Here is a 22590-nt window from a genome sequence, read left to right as displayed (position 1 = left end):
TAAATTAATATCCTTAATGTTTATGACTCAAACACGGGGAAAATAAAGATATAAAAGTTCACGCTTTTCTTGTCCACTAAATAGCGCACGGTGTGGTTGAATGGAGTTTAATTAAACATGTCGTCGCAAATTTGATATTTTTGGATATTCTTAGTCTGCTTGTGACCCTGAAGAACGTTCCACAAAAATTTTTGATTTTCATCCGTGCAGTCCGGAGCACCCGTACCAAGGCTCCCTAGAGTGCTCTGTGGGTGCAATAGAACTGATTGGGGTTGCAATTGATAGGGTATGGAATTTTAATAGTCATAGTACAAAAAAAAAATCCCATGGATTCAAGGTGGACAGGTGGCGACTCATTGAAGTTGAAAAATGACGATCTTTGAAAGGTTCTACAGGCGTGGATACTTGAGTCACAGAGGTGGTAATTAGTTGTACAAGTAGAGAGATATTAGCTCTACCAATATCCAAAAAATTACTTTTCCAAATTTTCTACGTAGCAACTTTATAGTGGTTCAAAATTTTTCTCTCTTTTTTGGCCATATTTGTGAAACTCAACAACACCTCAGTCACACTCTTGATAGTTTTTCGCAGCCAAACTGCATGGATTTGTGTTGCTGCTAGTCTCAGCTTTCCAACAACACCCCACTTGCTATATCTCTGGTCAACAGTGCCGTTCTATTGAGTGCCTAAGTGAGGTAAGTCCATCTACGACGAAATTTTAAGCATGACTTCAGAAAACGGTAATAGAGGCCAAATATCAGTAATATTTTGCTTTTTTTATGTAGTTTAATAATTCTTTTTATAAATCGCAATCAAACAAATCATCCCCACCGTTTTCTGAAGTCATGCTTAAAATTTCGTCGTAGATGGACTTACCTCACTTAGGCACTCAATAGAATGGCACTGTTGATCAGAGATATAGCAAGTGGGGTGTTGTTGGAAAGCTGAGACTAACAGCAAAACAAATCCATGCATTTTGGCTGCGAAAAACTATCAAGAGTGTGACTGAGGTGTTGCTGAGTTTCACAAATATGGCCAAAAAAGAGAGAAAAATTTTGAACCACTATAAAGTTGCTACGTAGAAAATTTGGAAAAGTAATTTTTTTGATATTGGTAGAGCTAATATCTCTCTACTTGTACAACTAATTACCACCTCTGTGACTCAAGTATCTACGCCTGTAGAACCTTTCAAAGATCGTCATTTTTCAACTTCAATGAGTCGCCACCTGTCCACCTTGAATCCATGGGAATTTTTTTTTTGTACTATGACTATTAAAATTCCATACCCTATCGATTGCAACCCCAATCAGCTCTATCGCACCCACAGAGCACTCTGGGTGCTCCTGACTGCACGGATGAAAATCAAAAATTTTTGTGGAACGTTGTTCAGGGTCACAAGCAGACTAAGAATATCCAAAAATATCAAATTTGCGACGACATGTTTAATTAAGCTCCATTCAACCACACCGTGAGCGCTGAAGCGATAGGGTATTTTCACTAATTCACCTCGCTTCACTCTGACCTCTAACTTTACTCTCTCTAATGCTTATCCTGCAGTGCATGTTATCGAGAAATGTAAAAAAAAACTTCTTCCATCGATTTTTTTTAAATAAAATACTTCCATCTCAATACTTCAATATATCCATGTACCAAGTCAACCCCAGAAAACGTATTCTTCGTCGATTGAAAAAAAAATGAAAATCATTGAAGGTTTACTCAAGTTATTGTGGTAACAAGGCAAAAATATTCTATGGAGAATTACTCCTATATCTCACTACTCTGATATTACCTACGGATCTGACCTCACAATTTTCATTCTTCTTCAATTAAAAAAAATTTTCATGCCTTGGGCATAAATTTCGGAATGTTTTTACTTTAGGCACCTTCGCTTGTCGCCTCATTTCGTTCGGGCTACAACCAGCGAAAAATATACCATCCACCAGAGACACGTCAATAACTATTTTGAAAGACTCGAGTTATCGTGGTGGCAAGCGTTACGAACGTTTTCTATATATAGTTTTTTCATGTTTACATAAAACATATTCAAATATATCGTAGTGAATTCAGCGTTTATTTCATATTTACTTTCATCTCTTCCAACCTAGCATCGGGAATTTCATTCCTCGTCACCGTGAGCTTGGCTGTGCAAAAGTGTTTGTGGGGTCGACACAAAACTTTTTTGTTCCAACACAAGGCAATAACGGTAAATTTTAAAAATAATTGTCCAAAAGGAGTCATCTCCATACAATTTTTTAATTTTCTAGAAAATTGTGAAAAATATTGTTGCATCGTCTCTTTATTTTTAATCGATGGACAACATGAGTTAGGTAAAAAATCGTTCTATATGTCCCTAAAATCTTTGGTTTTATCAACGCGTTGTTTTATGCATAAAGCTGACACAAACTACCGAATTGTGTCAAAAGATAGGACTAAGTTGTTGGTGTAAATAAAATCAAAGACTTTAGAGGGACACTGTAGAACGAAGTTTTACCTAGAACACAGAAAAAATTCGGATTAAATGTTTAATCTACGGAAAGATTACGAATATTTTAAATATTTTGAAAGATTTCGTTTCAATCTTTTTTCAAAGATTACAAAACTTAAATCTTTCGATAGATTGCGTTTCGGGTTAAAATGGCTAAAATTGATAGTAGCAATAATATTTTCTATACGCTTATGTTACTTTTCAATAGTTTTGCCAGGCTCAACTTCCTTATCGTTGCTCATACAGATTTATGATAATAGTTAATTAAATAATTGGAAAAATGAAAAAAAAATGTTGCCTTCGATTAGGATTTGAACTCGTTTACTATGATGGTTACCTCAGTTGGTACAAAGGTTTCGTTCAGAAGATTATTTTTTAATCTTTGAAAGAGTAAAATCTCCACAACAACGGTTCGAAAATAATCTTGCTAAGATTAAGAACCCAATAGCTCAGTGGTAAAGTACAGGACTGGAGATACGGAGATACCGAGGTGAACGAGTTCAAATCCTGATCATAGTAAGTAAAAAAAAAAACATTTAATTTCAATTAAACAAATAAAATTTCCAATTTCAGAATAAATAAAACAAATAAGTCTGACTCCAATATTCAAATAAATTTTGGAAAAAAAATTTTAATTTCAAAATAAAAAAAATGAAATCTCTTGGAAGATTTCGATCTAATCCATCGACAGATTATTTTCGAAAGATTAAATGCAAGTAATCTTTGGAAAAATTAGATTTCAATCCAAAAATAAATTTGGTCCTATATGTAATCCGAAAAAGATTTAAATCTAATCCAGGATTTTTGTCTGTGAATCATGTTGTCAATCGATTAAAAATAAAGAGACGCTCATATGCAGCAGTATTTTTCACCATTTTCTGGAAATGACTCGTTTTGGACAATTATTTTTTAAATTTACAGTTAACACTGCCTTGTGTCGGAACAAAAAAAGTTTTGTCTCGACCCCACAAACAATCTTGCACAGCCAAAGTGAATATATGCAAGAACTTTTTTATTCAAACGTTTTTCAAGCTCACCGTGATATCATCGAATTAAAAAAAAAGAAGTTTTTGGAAATCTGATGCAATTATTCAAATTATCAATTCAGCAATTATTCAGGAACTAAGTAACAATTAGGCATGTTTCAAACCGTTCAAGCCGTCTATTAACGATACTATCTTTGAAGAGTTTAGTTTATCCAAGGTCTTATCCTGGTTGAGCCCCCATGTGGAGTTATACCTTGTCTTTAAATAAGTTAAAAAACCGTAAATTTATCACTTAATCACAATGTAAGATTCAGATCCAATAACGTTGACTGGAAACTGGATTCGTAATTTTTGAGAAGCGGTTGCCCTTGAGCAATTGTAAATTTCGGAATCTCTCGAGGATTTTTACCTTTAAAACGTAGGACTATAAATAAAACAAAACTCACGAGGAATCTGAACTTTCCATGAAATCGTTGTTACCTACCAAAAAATTCATTCCCGGAGGAAGCTCGATCCTAACTACATTTCTTTAGTTTGTCAGTGCCTTCGAAGTGTATACGTCCACTGAAGGCAACTACCAGCATTGCTTGCAAATGTGGGCAACAAGCCGCAACATAAAAACTGTGTCGTCATCCTGTCTCAAGAACTTGCTCTTGAACGAGAATTCACTTTTATTTAACAAATTAGCTCTACAATTATTATCTCAAGGGAACAACAAACAGTGCACTGCACCCCACTACGATGCGTTACGTTCCCTCTGCAGCCGTTGACCGTACGTTCGAGACACCAAATTCCAGGAGTCCATGAATCTATCCATGCACATTGCAATGCATTTCTGGAATATTAACCGGGCATATCAGTAAAAATGTATCGACGAACGATGGTAGTAGGACGTACCTGCTCTGAATTATCTAACACCGAGCCGGGTTTCTGAACACATTTCTTGAAGCATTTCGATGTCATTTTCTGTGAAGAAATTGAATTTTCATTTCGCTGTTGAAAATTATTGGGTTAGGTTTGCGGTGATCGTGAATTACCGTCAATAATTCCTGCACATTGGCTACAGCTATTTGTTGTTTGACTTGATCCATGAGTTCATCTTTTTGACCGGATGACAGATTACCTAGCTGCATATCCATTTTAATTGAGCTTGGGAGAAAATATTTTCGGGTGATTACAAGATGATAAGTTGCGGAACGAAATCGTGAAACTATAAACGTCAGGCGGCTATCATGACTTATCAGTAATGTCAAATAAGAAAGAGTACGCGATGTTGAAAATGTAGATGGCGTGGATGAACATAAAAATTTATTAAAATTACGCGCAAAACAAGCACTCGTTTCAGAATATGGTTATTCATTTGATATAACAACCTCCAGTTTACATGGTCATAAAAAGTGAAATAAATGTTAAAACAAATTTAATGAAGTAACAGATTTTGTATCAGACCAATATCTTCTCTAGCAACATAACTACATAAGGTGCACCATGGTAAAAAATTAGACAACAGTGCATGATTCCACAAACAAAGGAATAAGGTGATATTTTGACAGCGTCAAAACGAAGTTTGTTTGCTAGAGAGGGTATTGATCAGACACAAGCTCAGGGACTATTTGTCAATGCTGTAAACTTTGGGTAGGTCACGTAGACCGCCATTTTATTAGATACGCGGGAACACACCACGTCTCATGATTTTACATTAAAAAAAAATCACCACATCATCACGGCGATGACAATCATCACCAAAAACAGTTCCAGCACTTTGAAGAAAGGAAGTAATAGATTAAATGATTTCATAGCATTACGCTTGCCTTTGTTGAAATGTTTTTAGACCCGTACGAAGTACTGGGGTCTTATAGGTTTACGCATACGTTTGTAACACGTCGAATTGGACTCCCTGAGTAAGGGGAAACCTATTGTGGTTGTCTAGAGATGCCAAATCCGCGAAAAAAAAAAATGTCCGTCTGTCCGTCTGTCCGTCTGTCTGTCTGCACGATAACTTGAGTAAAACGCATCCGATTTTGAAAATTCTTTTTTTTCCCGTTTGGTAATGTCAAAAGACAGGCTAAGTTCGAAGATGAGTGATTTTGGATCGACCCCTCCCGAGCTGTGGCCCAATAAGTGCTTTACGGTTTTTCAAAGATATCTCCGGACATTTAAACGTTAAACTTGTAAGTGATACGTCAAATAAAAGGTATTTACAATACCGATCGACAAAAAAAAAGTTTATGGAAATCGGATGACCGACTCGTGAGTTAGACCCCTTGGTGTGGAACAGGCACAGGGCGGCAAGCAGTTTTTGCTTGTAGGTCGGCCACATTTGAACATATTTTGTTTGTTTTAGCTTTATTAGATAGGTATTGACCGTACCAATCAGGGAAAAAAAAGTTTATGAAATTATGTTCTCTGGAGCGTGAGCTAGGTCTCTTGAAGTGAGCTCGGAAGTACAGTGAACGTGGTGTATTTTGACAATATCTCGAGTAAATTTTGACCGAATTTCATGATTTTTTTTTTGTTTGAAAGGTATTAACGAATGTAAAGCGTCGATACTATTTCCGGTCGCCTAACAAAATGGCTGCCGGCGGCCATATTGGATTTTATTAAAAGTGATATATCTTGGGAAAAATGGTACTTAGAGAGTTTCTGTTAACATGGAAATAATTTGTTATGTGTGTGGGGTTTCAGGGATTCCATATATGGACATCTATATATACCTATATACAGCTATATTGAGCTATATACAGGCATATAGAGCTATATAATAGCATATTCCTCTGTGAAATGTTTATTTACAGTGAAATATAGGTAAATATAGCGGTACATAGCTGTTTAAATAGGAATTTATGAAATTTGTCTTCGTACGGGGCTGTCTATATTGCCTCCGGCAATTTAGTTGTATATGATAACAAGGCAAAGAGTGGATAATGTAAGTGATTTTAAAGGGAGAATAGTTTTTGAGCAGAGAAGAAAATGAAGTAAGAGAAATGAAGAGTTTCACATTAAAGGCTTTTGATACGAATAGGTGTTTCGTACGGGTCGGCGTTAGCTATGTTTTTTTTGATTAACTGAGTTTAAGAAACGGTAAAAAAAGACAATTTAAGTGGGAGGAAAATTAGTGAGTCTGAGATCCATTTTGACTTTCCTGAACTTCAACAGCTCCTGCTCATCTGAGCAATGCGACACAAGAATTTTCTATCAATTAACTTTGGTCACGTGAAGTTTTTTCTCTCACCAGAGCAAAAGAAACATCAAGCGACTAGCACACATCCTCACCGATCACGACCCATTGAACAAATATTTCTTTACATTGAATATCGTTGATGATAGTCCCTACTGTGCCAAATATGGTGAAATCAAAACAGCAGAACCATAGAGTTACACTCGAGAGATTAGAGTTGTCAAGATGGCACTGTCATTCTTTCAGCATGTCTGGCTTCCCATATATTTTTTCTGGTTTCCTTTTTCCTTTGATCGACAGCACCACCACTCGAGTATAATTTGAACATTTGTGCTAGTATCCAGCTCTGATGAAAACTATAGGCTCAGGTTTCTGGGGCCCTTCGACTTCATTTCTTCATTACAACTCAATATGAAGTATTCACCCAAGGCAAATTCTCAATTCTCTGAATGCTAGCGAGACTGTGAATTAGAAACTGTGGGTAAGCGCAAAAAGTCAGAATTTCTCACATACGCGGTTCGTTTGTTAAAGATTTTTTTTTCGAAAATAAGAGAAGTAAAGACTACAGATAATATCCCAAGTAGCATTCAACGGTTAAAATTCGGTTGTACAACTGTTATTACACCGCGGTTATAAATTATTTGAAGATAACCCAAAATAACTAATTGGTTGTCGCAACGTTGCTACAACGTTGCAATAACGGTTGTACAACGGTTTTTGCCCAGTTGCGAAAGTTGTAAGATTCTAGTAACGAATTGGTTGTAAGACGGTTATACAACGAATTGGTTAAAGTTATGAAACGGTTGTATAACCGACGTAGGACTTATAAATCACATTTGAAAATTCGATACCGTCTTACTTATTAGTTGTACTACCGTTTCACAACTTTTTCGTTTATCATTATTTTCAGCTTATAGCTACACATTCAAGAACACGTTTTATCTGGAAAATTATATGTGCAATATTCATAAAGATGTTTTTATGCACAGCAATTCAACTGATTTTTTTTCTTTTAAATTATTTATTATCATTCATCATTTGGTGCGTAACTAAAGTAAGAGGCACGGTGAACTGTTCTTATTTTATTCACGGTTCGATTTTAGTCAACAATTCAGTCAGTCACACGTTTTTCCACTCGTTTTTCTACATCTTTGATAATTAGCACCGTATTGTCTTAATGCCAATTCAACAAAGTTTTATCCATCAATTTCACTTTTATTGTAAGATACTGTTGTCGACCCTAACTCCTATCAAGAGACCTAACAAGACATAAGAAACCTAACTTCGACAACAGCAACAAACAAAACTAGTGAAATTGATCAATAAAATGTTGATTTACGAATTGGCAATAAGTTAGAAAAATACGACAATTCACAAAGTATTAACAATTTTCAGCACAAACATTCTTCAAATTTCATTTTCACATAGTGACTGAAAACTGAAACACTATTTAGCACATTTTACACATAAAAAGTCACTCATAGATAGTTCCGAGCGAACTTTTTAGCATGACATCTTGATTCCAACTGACGCAAAATTGAAAATGCATCAGTTGCTCAACCGTTTTACGACGAATTAGTGAAAGAGATTTCTTCAACTTATTGCCCGGGTGAAAATTAAGGTCTCAGTGAGACTGTAAAATGAGCATGATCAACGGTCTCATTTCAGTCTCATTACGTTTTCAGTCTCATTTCATTCTCAATATTTTATTTCTTTGATGATTGTTGAACTTTGGCTGAACGAGACTGACCGAGTGGTCTCTTTTTCAATATTTTATGAGATTTTTGAGACCGACCGAGTGGTCTTCCTTGGATTATATTTCGTAGGACTTATGGAGACTGACCGAGAAGTCTCGTTTTGAATATTTTACGAGAATGTAAGAGACCGACCGAGTGGTCTTTCCTGGATTATTTTTCGTTGGAATTTGGGAGACTGACCGAGAAGTCTCGTTTTTGAAGATTTTACGCGAATGTAAGAGACCAAACGAGTGGTCTTTCCTGGATTATTTTCGTTGGACTTGAGGAGACTGACCGAGGAGTCTCGTTTTGAATATTTTACGAGAATGAAAGAGACCGACCGAGTGGTCTTTCCTGGATTATTTTTCGTTGGACTTTGGGAGACTGACCGAGTGGTCTCGTTTTGAATATTTTACGAGAATGTAAGAGACCGACCGAGTGGTCTTTCTTAGATTATTTTTCGTTGGACTTTGGGAGACTGACCGAGTGGTCTCACTTCAAGAAAATATTTTTTTTGAAATACAGAGACCAAACCAGCAGTCTCATTTTTTTGAAATAGAAAACAACTGAGCGGTCTTTTTTTCAATATTTGACTCTGACCGACTGCAGAGACCTATGAGAGTTCTCGTTTGAACTTAACTTTTAATTATAAACGCAATTTTGTTTCTATCAAGTTTTGCTGCTGTGTTTGCATCGAGTTCTGTGAACAAGTAGCCATTTCGACGGCGTATTTATTTTGATCAGCTGGTATTAGTTTCGTAACTATTTTCTAAAAAACTTTATTACTCACATCATTACTGTATCATTAGTCTCATAAATAATTTAAATAATTAGGTAAAATAAAAGTTTAGTTCTAAAGAGAACTCTCAAAGGTCTTTACAGTGGATCAGAGTCAAAGTATGTCAAAAATTGAAACAGTTGGCATCTGCATTTAAAAAAAATATGTTCTTAAAATGAGACCACTCAGTTGGTCTCTGCATTTCGAAAAAATATGTTCTTGAAATGAGACCACTCGGTCAGTCTCATAAAGTCCAACGAAAAAAAAATCCAAGAGAGACCATTCGGTCGTTCGATTACATTCTCATAAAATATTCAAAAACGAGACTACTCCGCCAGTCTCATAAAGTCCAATGAAAAATAATCCGAAAAGACTACTCGTTCGGTCTCTTACATTCTCGTAAAATGTTCAAAAACGAAACTACTCGGCCGGTCTCATAAAGTCCAATGAAAAATAATCCAGGAAAGACCACTCGGTCGCTCTCTTACATTCTCGTAAAATATTCAAAACGAGACTTCTCGGTCAGTCTCCCAAAGTCCAACGAAAAATAATCCAAGGAAGACCACTCAGTCGGCCTCAAAGTTTTTGTAACAACGGTTCGAAATAAGACTTATACGAAGATATATCCAATTTAGCAACACGCGTAAAGTGGCTGGCAGTCCAATCCTAAAGTTAAGCATCATTCGGCGCGGTTAGTACTTGGAGTGGTGACCGGAAAATACATTACGAAATAAAAAAAGGTAAAAAAAAAATCAAATATCACTAAAATTTCTATCATTTCAGCGAATTATAAGAAAAAATAAAAAACTGTGCCATCTGTGAATGCGGGAAGAAACTACAGCCTAAAGACAATGAAATATCTCACAGATGGAAAATGGAAATGAGAGTTCTCAGATGGTCTCAGAAAATGTCGAAAAGAAAGTGATAGTTCTCAGATGGCCTCAAAAGGATCTCAAAAAAAAATTAAAATGAGACTTCTCAAATAACCTCAAGAAATATCGAAAAGAAAGTGAGAGTTCTCAGATAGTCTCAAAAGACGTCGAAAAGAAAGTGAGAGTTCTCAGATGGCCTCTAAAAGGATCTAGAAAAAACTGAAATGAGACTTCTCAAAGAGTCTCAAAAATATTTTGAGTCTCAAACATAGTCAAATCTAAAAAAGAGACCACTCAGTCGGTCTCGTAAACTATTTTGAAAAGAGACCACTCAGTCGGTCTCGCAAATTATTAAAAAAGAGACCACTCGGTCGGTCTCGTAAAATACAGAAGAAGAGACTACTCGGACAGTCTCGTAAAATACAGAAGAAGAGACCACTCGGTCAGTCTCGTAAAATAGAGAAGAAGAGACCACTCAGTCAGTCTCGTAAAATACAGGAGAAGAGACCACTCGGTCAATCTCGTAAAATACAGAAGAAGAGACCACTCGGTCAGTCTCGTAAAATAAAGAAGAAGAGACCACTCGGTCGGTCTCGTAAAATACAGAAGAAGAGACCACTCGGTCGGTCTCGTAAAATACAGAAGAAGAGACCACTCGGTCGGTCTCGTAAAATACAGGAGTAGAGACCACTCGGTCAGTCTCGTAAAATACAGAAGAAAAGACCACTCGGTCGGTCTCGTAAAATACAGGAGAAGAGACCACTCGGTCAGTCTCGTAAAATACAGAAGAAGAGACCACTCAGTCAGTCTCATACAGTCTATTAAAACATTTAAAACGAGACTTCTCATCGGTTTCGCAATCATCATCATCATCAATTCATCAGTATATGAGAAGAAACCAGTCTCAAAGGTTCGAAAAGAGACGTAAAATACAGAAGAAGAGACCACTCAGTCAGTCTCATACAGTCTATTAAAACATTTAAAACGAGACTTCTCATCGGTTTCGCAATCATCATCATCATCAATTCATCAGTATATGAGAAGAAACCAGTCTCAAAGGTTCGAAAAGAGACGTCTCACCTCCATACAAAAAAAACGGTCTCAAAAGGGGTCTCACATTCACTTTTTTTTTACCCGGGTGGTTACATAACGGTTAATTGACGAATAAGTTTTTGGCAAAAATTATCTATTCACTTATTCGTTTATTAACGGTTGTACCACTAATTCGTTATAAATTGAATGATAACGAATTAGTTGTGAAACGGTTACATAACGAATAAGTTATTTTGAGCATAACTTATTCGTTACATAACCGTTGGACAACGAAAAAGTTTGCAACGAATAAGTCATTTTCTAACCGCGGTTATGAAATGCTACTTGGGATGGATCAAAGTCTTACAATTGCTAAAAGTTTCCTATGTGCAGAATAAGCACCAATTGAATATCACCAGCTGATGTACAAACAAAAACCCTTTGTATTGTAAACAATTCAAAGACAACCTACACACAGTGCATTTCAGTTGACGTCATCTATGCGCGCACATAACACGAAGTAAACACATTGTGAAGACTGTGTTTTGATTGTTTATCATACAATAAGTGTGTGTTAGTAGATCCAGCTGGTGATATTCAGCTGGTGCTCATTCTGCACATAGGAAACATTTAACAATTGTACCACTGAAATCATCTCTCTCAAAATAATTTTAAATGTCGGAAGTCTATTTACCCTAAAACTCCTTCCCGGTGCGGGTTTCAAGGAATCAAACAATGGAATGTTTCACAAAATGACTTTGTCCTCTTGCAGAAGATTCCTTGCAAGAGAGTTGGGAATCGATTGAAATTATTGTAATCACTGCACCAGTGAAAATGAGTATTACTTCATCGACATCAGTGTTAAAACTAATTTCTCGTGGGCTTAGTGACTCACTAATAGCGAGTAAAATAAGTCGTGTAATTGTCTGCCTTTTGTGTGAATAATTACAAGCAATGACGCAATCCACTATATTTACATTGGACACGAGTACAGTGTACTCAGTGCACAGAAGTACCATATTTAACAAAAACAATGAAATTTGCAATAACACGATTACATTACACGAAATTGAATTCATGGTGACGTCGCGTTCTAGTAATACATCAATTCCATATTTATAATGCTATGAATACACAAACGCAATAGCAAAGTCAGTTACAATAAGTCAATGTTCATCAATCAAACTGATGTCAAAGTGTAAGTGAAAGCTCCCTAGTGATCATTCGTCAATAAAATCAATTTTTTCTTCCAATATACATGTACGCTAAGTTCAACATAACGACCTCCTATCCAATTATTGTACATTACTATACCAGGGAAGTATTTTGATATTTCGTATCCAAATGAGTAAAGGCGGCCAAATACTTTGGCCCGTGGTAGGTTTACTTATCGTGATACGAAATATTAGGTAAATATCAGGTAGCCAGGTAAATAATCGAAAGTTGATCTAGTGGAATGGAAAAGTGATCTTAAGTTGTCCGTGCAAATTTGTATGAAGAAAAAAATGATCGGTCAACTAACCATCCAATAAACCGTGAGTTGTCCTATGACGTTTCTCTATCGCTGAGAAATTCAAGTTGAAAGTTGGAATTTGTCAATTTAGGTCAACTTTCCATTAGTTATATTTACTTTATTCCCTTGACTGAAAGTCATGGGTCTTATGGATGATAAACACCCTAAAATGTTTGTCACACAATGTTTACTACTATGATTGAAAATGCATGAATGTATGACCAAAAACCTTAAATATAGAAAATGTTTCTCACACTTTGATGATTCCTTGATAACACGATCACTTGACCTATTCTCAACGGATTTCCAAAAACTTTTTTTAATCGACGGGGAGTTGAATTCCTGAGGTTAAGTTCGAAGATGGGCTATGACGGTCGGGTGATCTTAGAGATATTCCCAAAAGAATTCTTGTCTCGTCCCTTGATAACACGATAACTCGAGTAGTTTTCAACGGATTTCCAAAAACTTTTTTTTATTTCACGGGGAATTAAATTCCTCAGGTTAAGTTTGAAGATGGGTCGTAACGGATATGTGATATTAGAGATATTCCCAAAAGAATTTTTGTCTTGTCGCTTGATTCCACGATAACTCGAGTTGTGTTCGATGGATTTCCAAAAACTTTTTATTAATCGACAGCGAATTAAATTGATGAGGTTAAGTTCGAAGATGGGTCGTAACGGACGGGTAATCTTATAGATATTCCCAAAAGAATTTTTGTCTTGTTTCTTGATAACACGATAACTTGAGTAATTTTCAACGGATTTTCAAAAACTTTGTTTTAATCGACGGGGAATTGAATTCCTGAGGTTAAGTTCGAAGATGGGCTATAACAGACGGGTGATCTTAGAGATATTCTCAAAAGAATTTTTGTCTTGTCGCTTGATTCAACGATAACTCGAGAAGTCGATGGATTTCCAAAATGTTTTTTTTTTAATCGTCAGCGAATTAAATTGCTGAGGTAAAGTTCGAAGATGGGTCGTAACGGACGGGTGATCTTAGAGATATTCACAAAAGAATCTCGTTCCTAGATAACACGATAACTTCACGTAATCCTCAATGGATTTCAAAAACTTTTTTATTAGACGGGGAATTCCATTCCCGAGGATAAGTTCAAAGATGGGCTATAACATAACGGTCGGGGGATCTGAGAGATATTCCCAAAAGAATTTTTGTATCGTCCCGTGATATTATCGTGTTTAAGTTGAGTAATTTTTAATGGTTTTCCACAAAAGAAAATTATAAATACTAAAAAAGAAATTTTTGGGTTAAGTTCGTTAATGGAATATACTGGAATAATATTCTAGGATTTATTCCAAAAAAATTTTTGTGTAATATTAAAAATTAAAGTTTGAACGAGTGTGAACTTTGCGGCCAGAGCGAAGCGAGGGCCGTAATCACACGAGTTCCATTTTTATTTAAGAGGTAAGCGAGAAATTCACCCCTTTCCAGGGTCTGTTAGCAGACAATAAAACTTAAGAGGCATCGGTGGTTAGCTAAAATTCTAGTATTAATCAATATAATGGAAAAACTCGCACACGTTCGGCTGGGTGTCTCTGACAGAGAGACAGTTGCAAAAATTGTCATCAATAGTAATAAATTAACATATAAGTTACCATTGTACTATAGCATACCAATAAAAGATGTCAAAACATGGTCGCATTCTTCCATATGTTTTTATAAAAAAAAAACTTTATCAGCTCTAAAAAAAGTGACCAGTGTAACGAAATTTTCATAAACTGCTTACATCAAGGGGGTAATCACTAGTAAATCAGTAAATCAAGTAAAACACGGTAAATCACAAAAAATTTTGAAAAATTTTTGAAAAATTTTTAATTGTCACTGGATTACATTTCGAAGTATCGTGGCCGTAAACATATAGGATAAATTTCATGAACTAATACAAATTGAAGTAAATAGATTCAAATTTAGTAGAAACTTCATTTTTGATTTACTTGATTTACTGTGATTTACCGTGATTTACCGTGATTTACTGAGCTAGTAAATCAGTGATTACCCCTCGGCTTACATAGTTTTCTCATGGTTGGTCAAACTGCTACAACCAATACCCTCTCTAGCAACCAAACTACTTTTATTAAGGTGGTAAAAGAATCAAGTAGCCTTCACATGTAAATTACAGCGTAGTTAGTCAAAATGTAAAATAGTGTTTGTAAAATACAAAGAAATAAGGTGTGAATTTGACACAGAGAATTGAGAGTTTGGTTGCTAGAGAGAGTATTGCTACAACCTAATCTGTTTTATGTTGAAAGCTAACAATTCGTGGTCGTTATTGCAGTCGTACATACTTGAAAAATGATTCTGGTGGAAATATATCATCAAAAGACAGTATTTAAAAATCACCCAAATGTATACTTTTCAGCAAAGCATCGATTAAGTACTGAAAATACGTATGAGCCATTTTGAAGTACGTGATATGAACGAAGTTTTTTATGTGGATTGAGAATCTGTGGTATTGAAGTAAAGGGAATAAGAATCTCTAAGCTAAACTTTGCTACTGAACGCATACCCTTGTAGTTTTATATAACTTTTAGAGTGATTTTTTTTGCTCGGATTACAAAAATCTTCTTGAGAAAATTAGTCAGTCAGTCAAGGGATCTGACCCATCCAAAAGATGGGGCCTAGTACCAGGAAAATCTCTTCTAAAACGTTCGAGCGACCACAAATATTTTCAGCGAAACATTCTTTGGAAGACAAGCAAATCATACTTTTCTCAATAATTGTTAACAATCACACAATGAATTCTACGCGGAACCATCTGTGATTCACTTTAAATACAGGTTGTATTAGCACGTGAATCATTCTAATGCCAATATGGTAATTCTTGTTTTGCAAGTGACCTATTTACTACTATCGAAGTCGCAATGATTACCTACAGGTGATAGTGTTTAAGTATCGCAATGTTATGTTCTGCGAGAGGGTCGTTTAAAATTCCAAGATTCCGATGCTTTTGTATAGGTAACATTAACTATTTGCGTTACGGAAGCACGTAATATTGCATCAGCAACGATTATACGTCTATAACATGAACGTCTCGGTGTCACCATTGTACATTGTACACAGGGCCGGATTAGCATTTACAGCGCCCTGGGCAACGAGCCTTGCAGCGCCGCATGAAAAATTTATTAAAGAAATTGTTTCCTACATTGTCAACCAAATCAAATAAAATGTTTTCAACATTTCCTCAAGAATATTATTTTCTAAGTAATGTGAAGTTAGAAACGGCGAGCGAGGCGAGGTGGCAAGCTTATGATAACATATAACCATATATGAATGAGAGATATATGATATAACCAGAGTTTTCGTGATTAATTCGCAAAACTTTCCCACAAACAAAATTCAAGTAAAGTTATAAAAAGGTTTCGCTCGTATTTTTCGGGATTTTAAGTTTGAAGTTTGTAGAATGAATCCGAAACAATTTTTTCTAGGAACAAATCAAATCAAACAAATTTATTTAGCAAATAGCTATTTTCAAATACAAAGTTCCATAATCACAGACATTGAAAAATGAACACTACAATTCAAATTTACATCACAATTCTATAGTTTCATTCAGGTGTTCTTTCAATTTACACTCGAATGTCCTCTCATTATTCTCACTTTTCACTTCCCTTGGAAGATCGTTAGAACATGAACGCGTTGTGAGGAAAAACCAAGAAAAAAACGTGAATTTTTGACACAATATTTGTGATACTGTTACAGTTTCATTATATTGCGAGATTTACTCTACTTGGTAAGGCAACGCACTGCTCCTAGCATGAACACTACTTTGACAAACGTCGAATTTGGAGGCTTTTGTGTTGAACTCACACAACTAAAACAAGTCACCTATCTTCACGAAAGAAACGCAGTGCCTACTGTGACTTCATCAGCCTCCAAATATTTCTTATGTTCATGCTAGGAGCAGTGCGTTGGGTAAGGTCATGATTCGGAAAAAACGACTTGCGTTGAAGCAATTTCAAGAATCTAGGACTCGGGATCCCAAAAGTATTGAAGTTTAGGGCACTCTAGAATGATCCTTTGTCTTCGTTCTGAAAGTGTTAGATCTTGAAATTTAGGTAATTGGCCTTGGATTTCGACAAAAAAAATCGCGAATGTATGCCATGAACAATTTTCAATGGGCGGAAACGGATTTGTTCTGCAGCTTTTCCAGCTGCTTTATTTGTTCCAAACTCCCGTTGTCCGGCGATCATGAGCAGGTTTCAGCTCATGAGGAATTTACAAAATTTTCGAAAATTCCTCATGAGCTAAAAGCTTTCCATCATCCGACTATCACCGGCGGCTGACGAAAATGAAGCAATGGAATGGTTATTGAAAATTATTGATAGTGTCTTCAGCCAGAAGCCTCAAAGTTCAACTTTTCTAAAGCAGGACCATCATAAAAACGCTTTAAATAACCAAATACGAACAGCCTTGGGTTAGTCGATGTGCGTGTATTATTCAAAAATATCAAGTTAGATGTATATATGCATTTCTTGTAGCTCACATTTACCCCAAGAATGTAATGTACAGATGCAAGCGAAGCGAGCGCGAATTTTTTTTAATCGACGTTGATTTGTACATGACTTATGTTGAACGTGAAATGATTACACTGTCGAAAAAATTTAATTTCTCAGCGCCTCTATTTTCCCAGCGCCCTGGGCCGGGCCCACTTTGCCCATGGGTTAATCCGGCTCTGATTGTACAGTGCGCATATAATGCAACGAACAATTCGTTGTTACTCATTCTGCATTGCTGCGCACGCAACTATTGCATATATTGTTCTTTCCGTCTATTCGTTTTGTTTAAACGAAAACTTAATTGCCGTCACATACAATGGAAAATCAACCTTCAAGCCGTTTATTATCATCATTTTCATGTATATTTTTACCCAAAAATCAGTAAATTTATTGTATAAGTTAATTATATATAAATTTCGGCTGATATGAGGTAACAAGTTCTTAATCATAGAAGTTCGTACATCAAAAAAGTATTACAAAAAACGAAAATAGTTTGAAGATTCATCTGAGAATTGTTTGGAATGTTTTTGAGTTATTTTTCTGAGCACACGGGGTATTCTGCACAACAAATTATAGTTTTAGTCGACCGTCCAATCTATCTGCAAATGCAACGAATCAAGCAGCAAATGCATGAAATGGCCAACATGCAAGCGATGAGAACCATGATGCCAATGCCCAATGGGCTGAGCAAAAATGCAACCACATCGCATTCTGTGGAAAATAGACGAAATGCATTTAAAAATCATCGAAATTTTCCGCACACAAATTTCCACTACACACTTAAATTGGCTGCATCGATGTACGGTTGAAGTTCACGCGATAATTTCTCCTGATTGACGAGCAGATCAGTCGAATAGAATTTGTCAGCGATATGATTTCGCTTGAAATCCTCACTCATGCATTCCGCTTTCCGAGGATTGTCTTGGTACTTATCTTTCAGTAGTATGTCGATCACCGAATAAATACCGTCATTGATGGCATTTGTGAAGATGTTACCTTGAACATAGGTAATCGAACAAATGGCGAATAACGCAACCACAGCAATTTTACTGGAAACGAACATGTTTGTTATTTAATAAAACGCAGACGAAATAACTTCACTTTAGGTACAACACTGGTATCAATACACAATAAACGAAAGGAAAATCATTGTATCGAAAGCGAAAGTTACAAAATGTGTATCACTCTGCTGGAACATTCATTTTTTGTTGAACAAAACGTTCGAGACTCACCTCATTTTGTCTTTGTTAAGTTTTCACAATGAATGATTGATTGCAGGAAGGTCTCTGGTGACTAAAACTACTTTTAAGAAAAGCATATGAACATGTCATCATCGTTCGTATATATTGGAATAACAATCCTTCGGAAAAGAGAATATTTTGCAAAAATCGCAGCTACAAGAGAGACTTTTGGGCCTATTTGTGAAAGATTTTATATAAATTTCCGAACACGATGATGAGAGCCAATATCCGAATAATGTTTTATTCACGCATATTGCAACAACAACGACCACGATCGTGTATAATATGAGCACCTACCTTATATTATATGAGATATATTTTTACGGGAGAGAATCTTTTTCGTCGACGGGTCACCAACAAACTGTCAGCAAAATAAAATTTTTGCTGTCCACTTTCTATTCTGTTCATGACCTTTTTTGTTGGCGATTTTTGTCTGTTATTTGATGTTTTTGAAGAGTGATGCTTTGCTGAAAACCATGCATTTGGCCGTGTTTTAAATACTGAATTTTTAGACCCGTACGACGTACTGGGGTCTTATAGGTTTACGCATACGTTTGTAACACGTCGAATTGGACTCCCTGAGTAAGGGGAAACCTATTGTAGATGCCAAATCAGTGAAAAAAAATGTCCGTCTGTCTGTCTGCTCGATAACTTGAGTAAAACGCATCCGATTTTAAAAATTCTTTTTTTCCTCGTTTGGTAATGTCAAAAGACAGGCTAAGTTCGAAGATGGGTGATTTCGGATCCACCTCTCCGGAGCTGGGGCCCAATAAGTGCCTAAGTGTTTTTCGACGATATCTCCAGACATTTAAGCACTACACTTGTCAGCTGACCGACTCGTGAGTTAGACCCCTTGGTGTGAAACAGGCACAGGGCGGCAAGCAGTTTTAGCTTTATTAGATAGGTATTGACCGTACCAATCAGGGAAAAAAAAGTTTTTGAAATTATGTTCTAGGTTATATATTAATATGTTCTATGAGCTAGGTCTCTTGGAGTGAGCTCTTATCTGGCTACTCGGCCGTACAGTGAACGTGGAGTATTTTGTCAATATCTCGAGTAAATTTTGACCGAATTTCATGATTTTTTTTTTGTTTGAAAGGTATTAACGAATGTAAAGCGTCGGTAAAATTTCCGGTCTCCTAACAAAATGGCTGCCGGTGGCCATATGGGATTTTAATAAAAGTGATATATCTTGGGAAAAATGGTACTTAGAGAGTTTCTGTTAACATGGAAATAATTTGTTATGTGTGTGGGGTGTTTCAGGCATTCCATATATGGACTTCTATATATATCTATATTCACCTATATTGAGCAATATACAGGCATGTAGAGCTATATAATAGGAAATTCATCTGTGGAATGTTTATTTATAGTGAAATATAGGTAAATATAGCGGTATATAGCTGTTTAAATAGGAATTTATGAAAGTTGCCTTCGTACGGGGCTGTCTATATTGCCTCCGGCAATTTATTTGTATATGATAACAAGGCAAAGAGTGGATAACGTAAGTGATTTTAAAGGGCGAATAGCTTTTCAGTAGAGAATGAAGTAAAAGAAATGAAGAGTTTCACAGTAAAGGCTTTTGATACAAATAGGTGTTTCGTACGGGTGGGCGTTAGCTATGTTTTGTTTTGTCTGTTATTTGATGTTTTTGAAGAGTGATGTTTTGCTGAAAACCATGCATTTGGCCGTGTTTTAACTACTGAATTTTTAGACCCGTACGAAGTACTGGGGTCTTATAGGTTTACGCATACGTTTGTAACACGTCGAATTGGACTCCCTGAGTAAGGGGAAACCTATTGTGGTTGTCTAGAGATGCCAAATCCGCGAAAAAAAAAATGTCCGTCTGTCCGTCTGTCTGTCTGCACGATAACTTGAGTAAAACGCATCCGATTTTGAAAATTCTTTTTTTTCCCGTTTGGTAATGTCAAAAGACAGGCTAAGTTCGAAGATGAGTGATTTTGGATCGACCCCTCCCGAGCTGTGGCCCAATAAGTGCTTTACGGTTTTTCGAAGATATCTCCGGACATTTAAACGTTAAACTTGTAAGTGATACGTCAAATAAAAGGTATTTACAATACCGATCGACAAAAAAAAAGTTTATGGAAATCGGATGACCGACTCGTGAGTTAGACCCCTTGGTGTGGAACAGGCACAGGGCGGCAAGCAGTTTTTGCTTGTAGGTCGGCCACATTTGAACATATTTCGTCTGTTTTAGCTTTATTAGATAGGTATTGACCGTACCAATCAGGGAATTTTTTTTTAATGAAATTATGTTCTCCGGAGCGTGAGCTAGGTCTCTTGGAGTGAGCTCTTATCTGGCTACTCGGAAGTACAGTGAAAGTGGTGTATTTTGACAATATCTCGAGTAAATTTTGACCGAATTTCATGAATTTTTTTTTGTTTAAAAGGTATTAACGAATGTAAAGCATCGGTACTATTTCCGGTCTCCTAACAAAATGGCTGCCGGCGGCCATATTGGATTTTAGTAAAATAGAAATATCTTGGGAAAAATGATGCTTAGAGAGTTTCTGTTAACATGGAAATAATTTGTTATGTGTGTGGGGTTTCAGGGATTCCATATACGGACATCTATATATACCTATATACAGCTATATTGGGCTATATACAGGCATATAGAGCTATATAATAGCATATTCCTCTGTGAAATGTTTATTTATAGTGAAATATAGTTAAATATAGCGGTATATAGCTGTTTAAATAGGAATTTATGAAATTTGTCTTCGTACGGGGCTGTCTATATTGCCTCCGGCAATTTAGTTGTATATGATAACAAGGCAAAGAGTGGATAATGTAAGTGATTTTAAAGGGAGAATAGTTTTTCAGCAGAGAAGAAAATGAAGTAAGAGAAATGAAGAGTTTCACATTAAAGGCTTTTGATACGAATAGGTGTTTCGTACGGGTCGGCGTTAGCTATGTTTGATTATTCCCTTAGGCTGAAAGTCAGAGTCTTCAACCAGAAAATGTGAATCCGATGACAAATTGATTGAAAATGGATGAAATCAACGCACTTCAAGCAAGAGTGCTATTTATGACAGCTGCCAAATAGAGTACTTTTTGTATGTAATTTTATCCCCACTCTTTTTACAGTGTCAAATTTTGTATGGAGCACTGTCAAGTTTCAGGATTTTCAGGTTGGAATGGTGTGCCGTTTCAAGATCAAGACGACCATGAAATCCAGATCTAGTGACTCTTTTCCAATTCGATTCATCATGCAAGTAACGTAGACCTCCCAGCCTCTGCTAAGAACATATCCAGTATGACCTACCTAATTAGGAAAATACACAGATACGACAAATGTATAAATTAGTTTCTATTTTAAGGGAGCGAATAATGGAACAACCCAGATGATATTAAATCGATTTGAGGTCACTATCCACAATGGCGTAATAAATTTTACTACACAACGTGAAGGAAGGTCAAACTTACACGAAGGAATAGTTGATGTTGATAAACCTAATTAGATTTTGTTGAGTGTTTCATAGAAATTTATTGAAAATAATTATAGTTCAGTCAAATGGCGTGGCCAATCATAAAGGTGCAATAAAAATGATGAGAGGGGGACAAAATATAAATATAAATTCAACAGAAATTGTCTCTGGAAAACAATTGAAGTAGATGACAAATAAAATTTCCAGGTTAAGTTACTGATGTCGAGAGCCATAATCAATTTATTGTTGCAGTTAATTAATACAGAAACACTGTGATGTACATACGTGGTCATTAATCGTGGTCAACTTTTCATCAAAAGTAAGTAAGTTTCAGACTGAGACTAAAAATATTTGAACTGGCGGCTCAGTCCCGAACCCTTGTCATGATCATTTTTTAAACTAACGGTTCATACTCCATAGTAAGATGTATTACTCGTTCAGTTTTGATAGCTCTATGTCCTTCAGACTGTGTTACATATTTAGACTCTTGTCTCTTATTTTAACTTCGATTACCATTCTAGGACTAAGCAGTAATAGTTATTCTAAATCCTCGGTTAACAGTGTTACATTTTGCTTGCATTTTCAGAATGCATCATACTTCACGTTTGTGCTCATGCTGTGCATGATTAGTTCTCCGCTACCATTTCAAAGTTCGAAATGCTCAGATGACAGAAAATTGTAATTCAGTCGATAATTTATAAAGAAACCAGATGAGATCGTAGCCCCAAGCAAATCCATATACCTAGTTGGTGCGTAAATCTAGTGCGATCCAACATTGCTTCGTTCCGGGGCTATTCGTAGTT

At 36.1% G+C, this 22590-nt stretch overlaps 2 protein-coding genes and 1 long non-coding RNA gene across 3 annotated transcripts; 1 reads left to right on the top strand and 2 right to left on the bottom strand.

Moving 5' to 3' along the window:
* Window positions 1-4100: 4100 nt before the first annotated feature.
* On the bottom strand, window positions 4101-4713 carry LOC119085022 (mitochondrial import inner membrane translocase subunit Tim13-like). The gene is made up of 3 exons (XM_037195200.1): window positions 4509-4713; window positions 4369-4437; window positions 4101-4306 (listed from the first exon to the last, which is right to left on the bottom strand). Exons 1-3 carry the CDS (start codon window positions 4608-4610, stop codon window positions 4208-4210), a joined length of 270 nt encoding a protein of 89 aa, XP_037051095.1. The 5' UTR covers window positions 4611-4713; the 3' UTR covers window positions 4101-4207.
* Window positions 4576-17379, top strand: LOC119085023. The gene is made up of 3 exons (XR_005089204.1): window positions 4576-4714; window positions 15489-15611; window positions 17283-17379. It is a non-coding gene; the product is annotated as an uncharacterized LOC119085023 (long non-coding RNA).
* A 39-nt stretch (window positions 17380-17418) lies between these two features.
* LOC119085021 lies at window positions 17419-18472 on the bottom strand. Its single transcript, XM_037195199.1, has 3 exons — window positions 18327-18472; window positions 17875-18143; window positions 17419-17805 (listed from the first exon to the last, which is right to left on the bottom strand). The coding sequence occupies exons 1-3, from the start codon at window positions 18329-18331 to the stop codon at window positions 17690-17692; spliced, it is 390 nt and encodes a 129-aa protein (XP_037051094.1). The 5' UTR covers window positions 18332-18472; the 3' UTR covers window positions 17419-17689.
* Between the last annotated feature and the right edge of the window lie 4118 nt (window positions 18473-22590).

Source organism: Bradysia coprophila, unplaced genomic scaffold, assembly GCF_014529535.1.
Source record: "Bradysia coprophila strain Holo2 unplaced genomic scaffold, BU_Bcop_v1 contig_94, whole genome shotgun sequence".
Lineage (NCBI taxonomy): Eukaryota > Metazoa > Arthropoda > Insecta > Diptera > Sciaridae > Bradysia > Bradysia coprophila.
The sequence above is the reverse complement of the archived record's forward strand: the minus strand, read 5'-3'. Positions and strand labels throughout refer to the sequence as shown.

Bases quoted from the DNA above. Each gene is read 5' to 3' on its own strand.
- LOC119085021 (XM_037195199.1), bottom strand. The intron at 17,806-17,874 runs GTGTGTAGTGGA...TATTTTCCACAG, and splicing joins CATCGATGCAGCCAATTTAA to AATGCGATGTGGTTGCATTT.
- LOC119085022 (XM_037195200.1), bottom strand. From the start codon at position 4,610: ATGGATATGCAGCTAGGTAATCTGTCATCCGGTCAAAAAGATGAACTC. The intron at 4,438-4,508 runs GTAATTCACGAT...ATTTCTTCACAG, and splicing joins ATGTGCAGGAATTATTGACG to AAAATGACATCGAAATGCTT. The intron at 4,307-4,368 runs GTACGTCCTACT...TTAATATTCCAG, and splicing joins TGTTAGATAATTCAGAGCAG to AAATGCATTGCAATGTGCAT.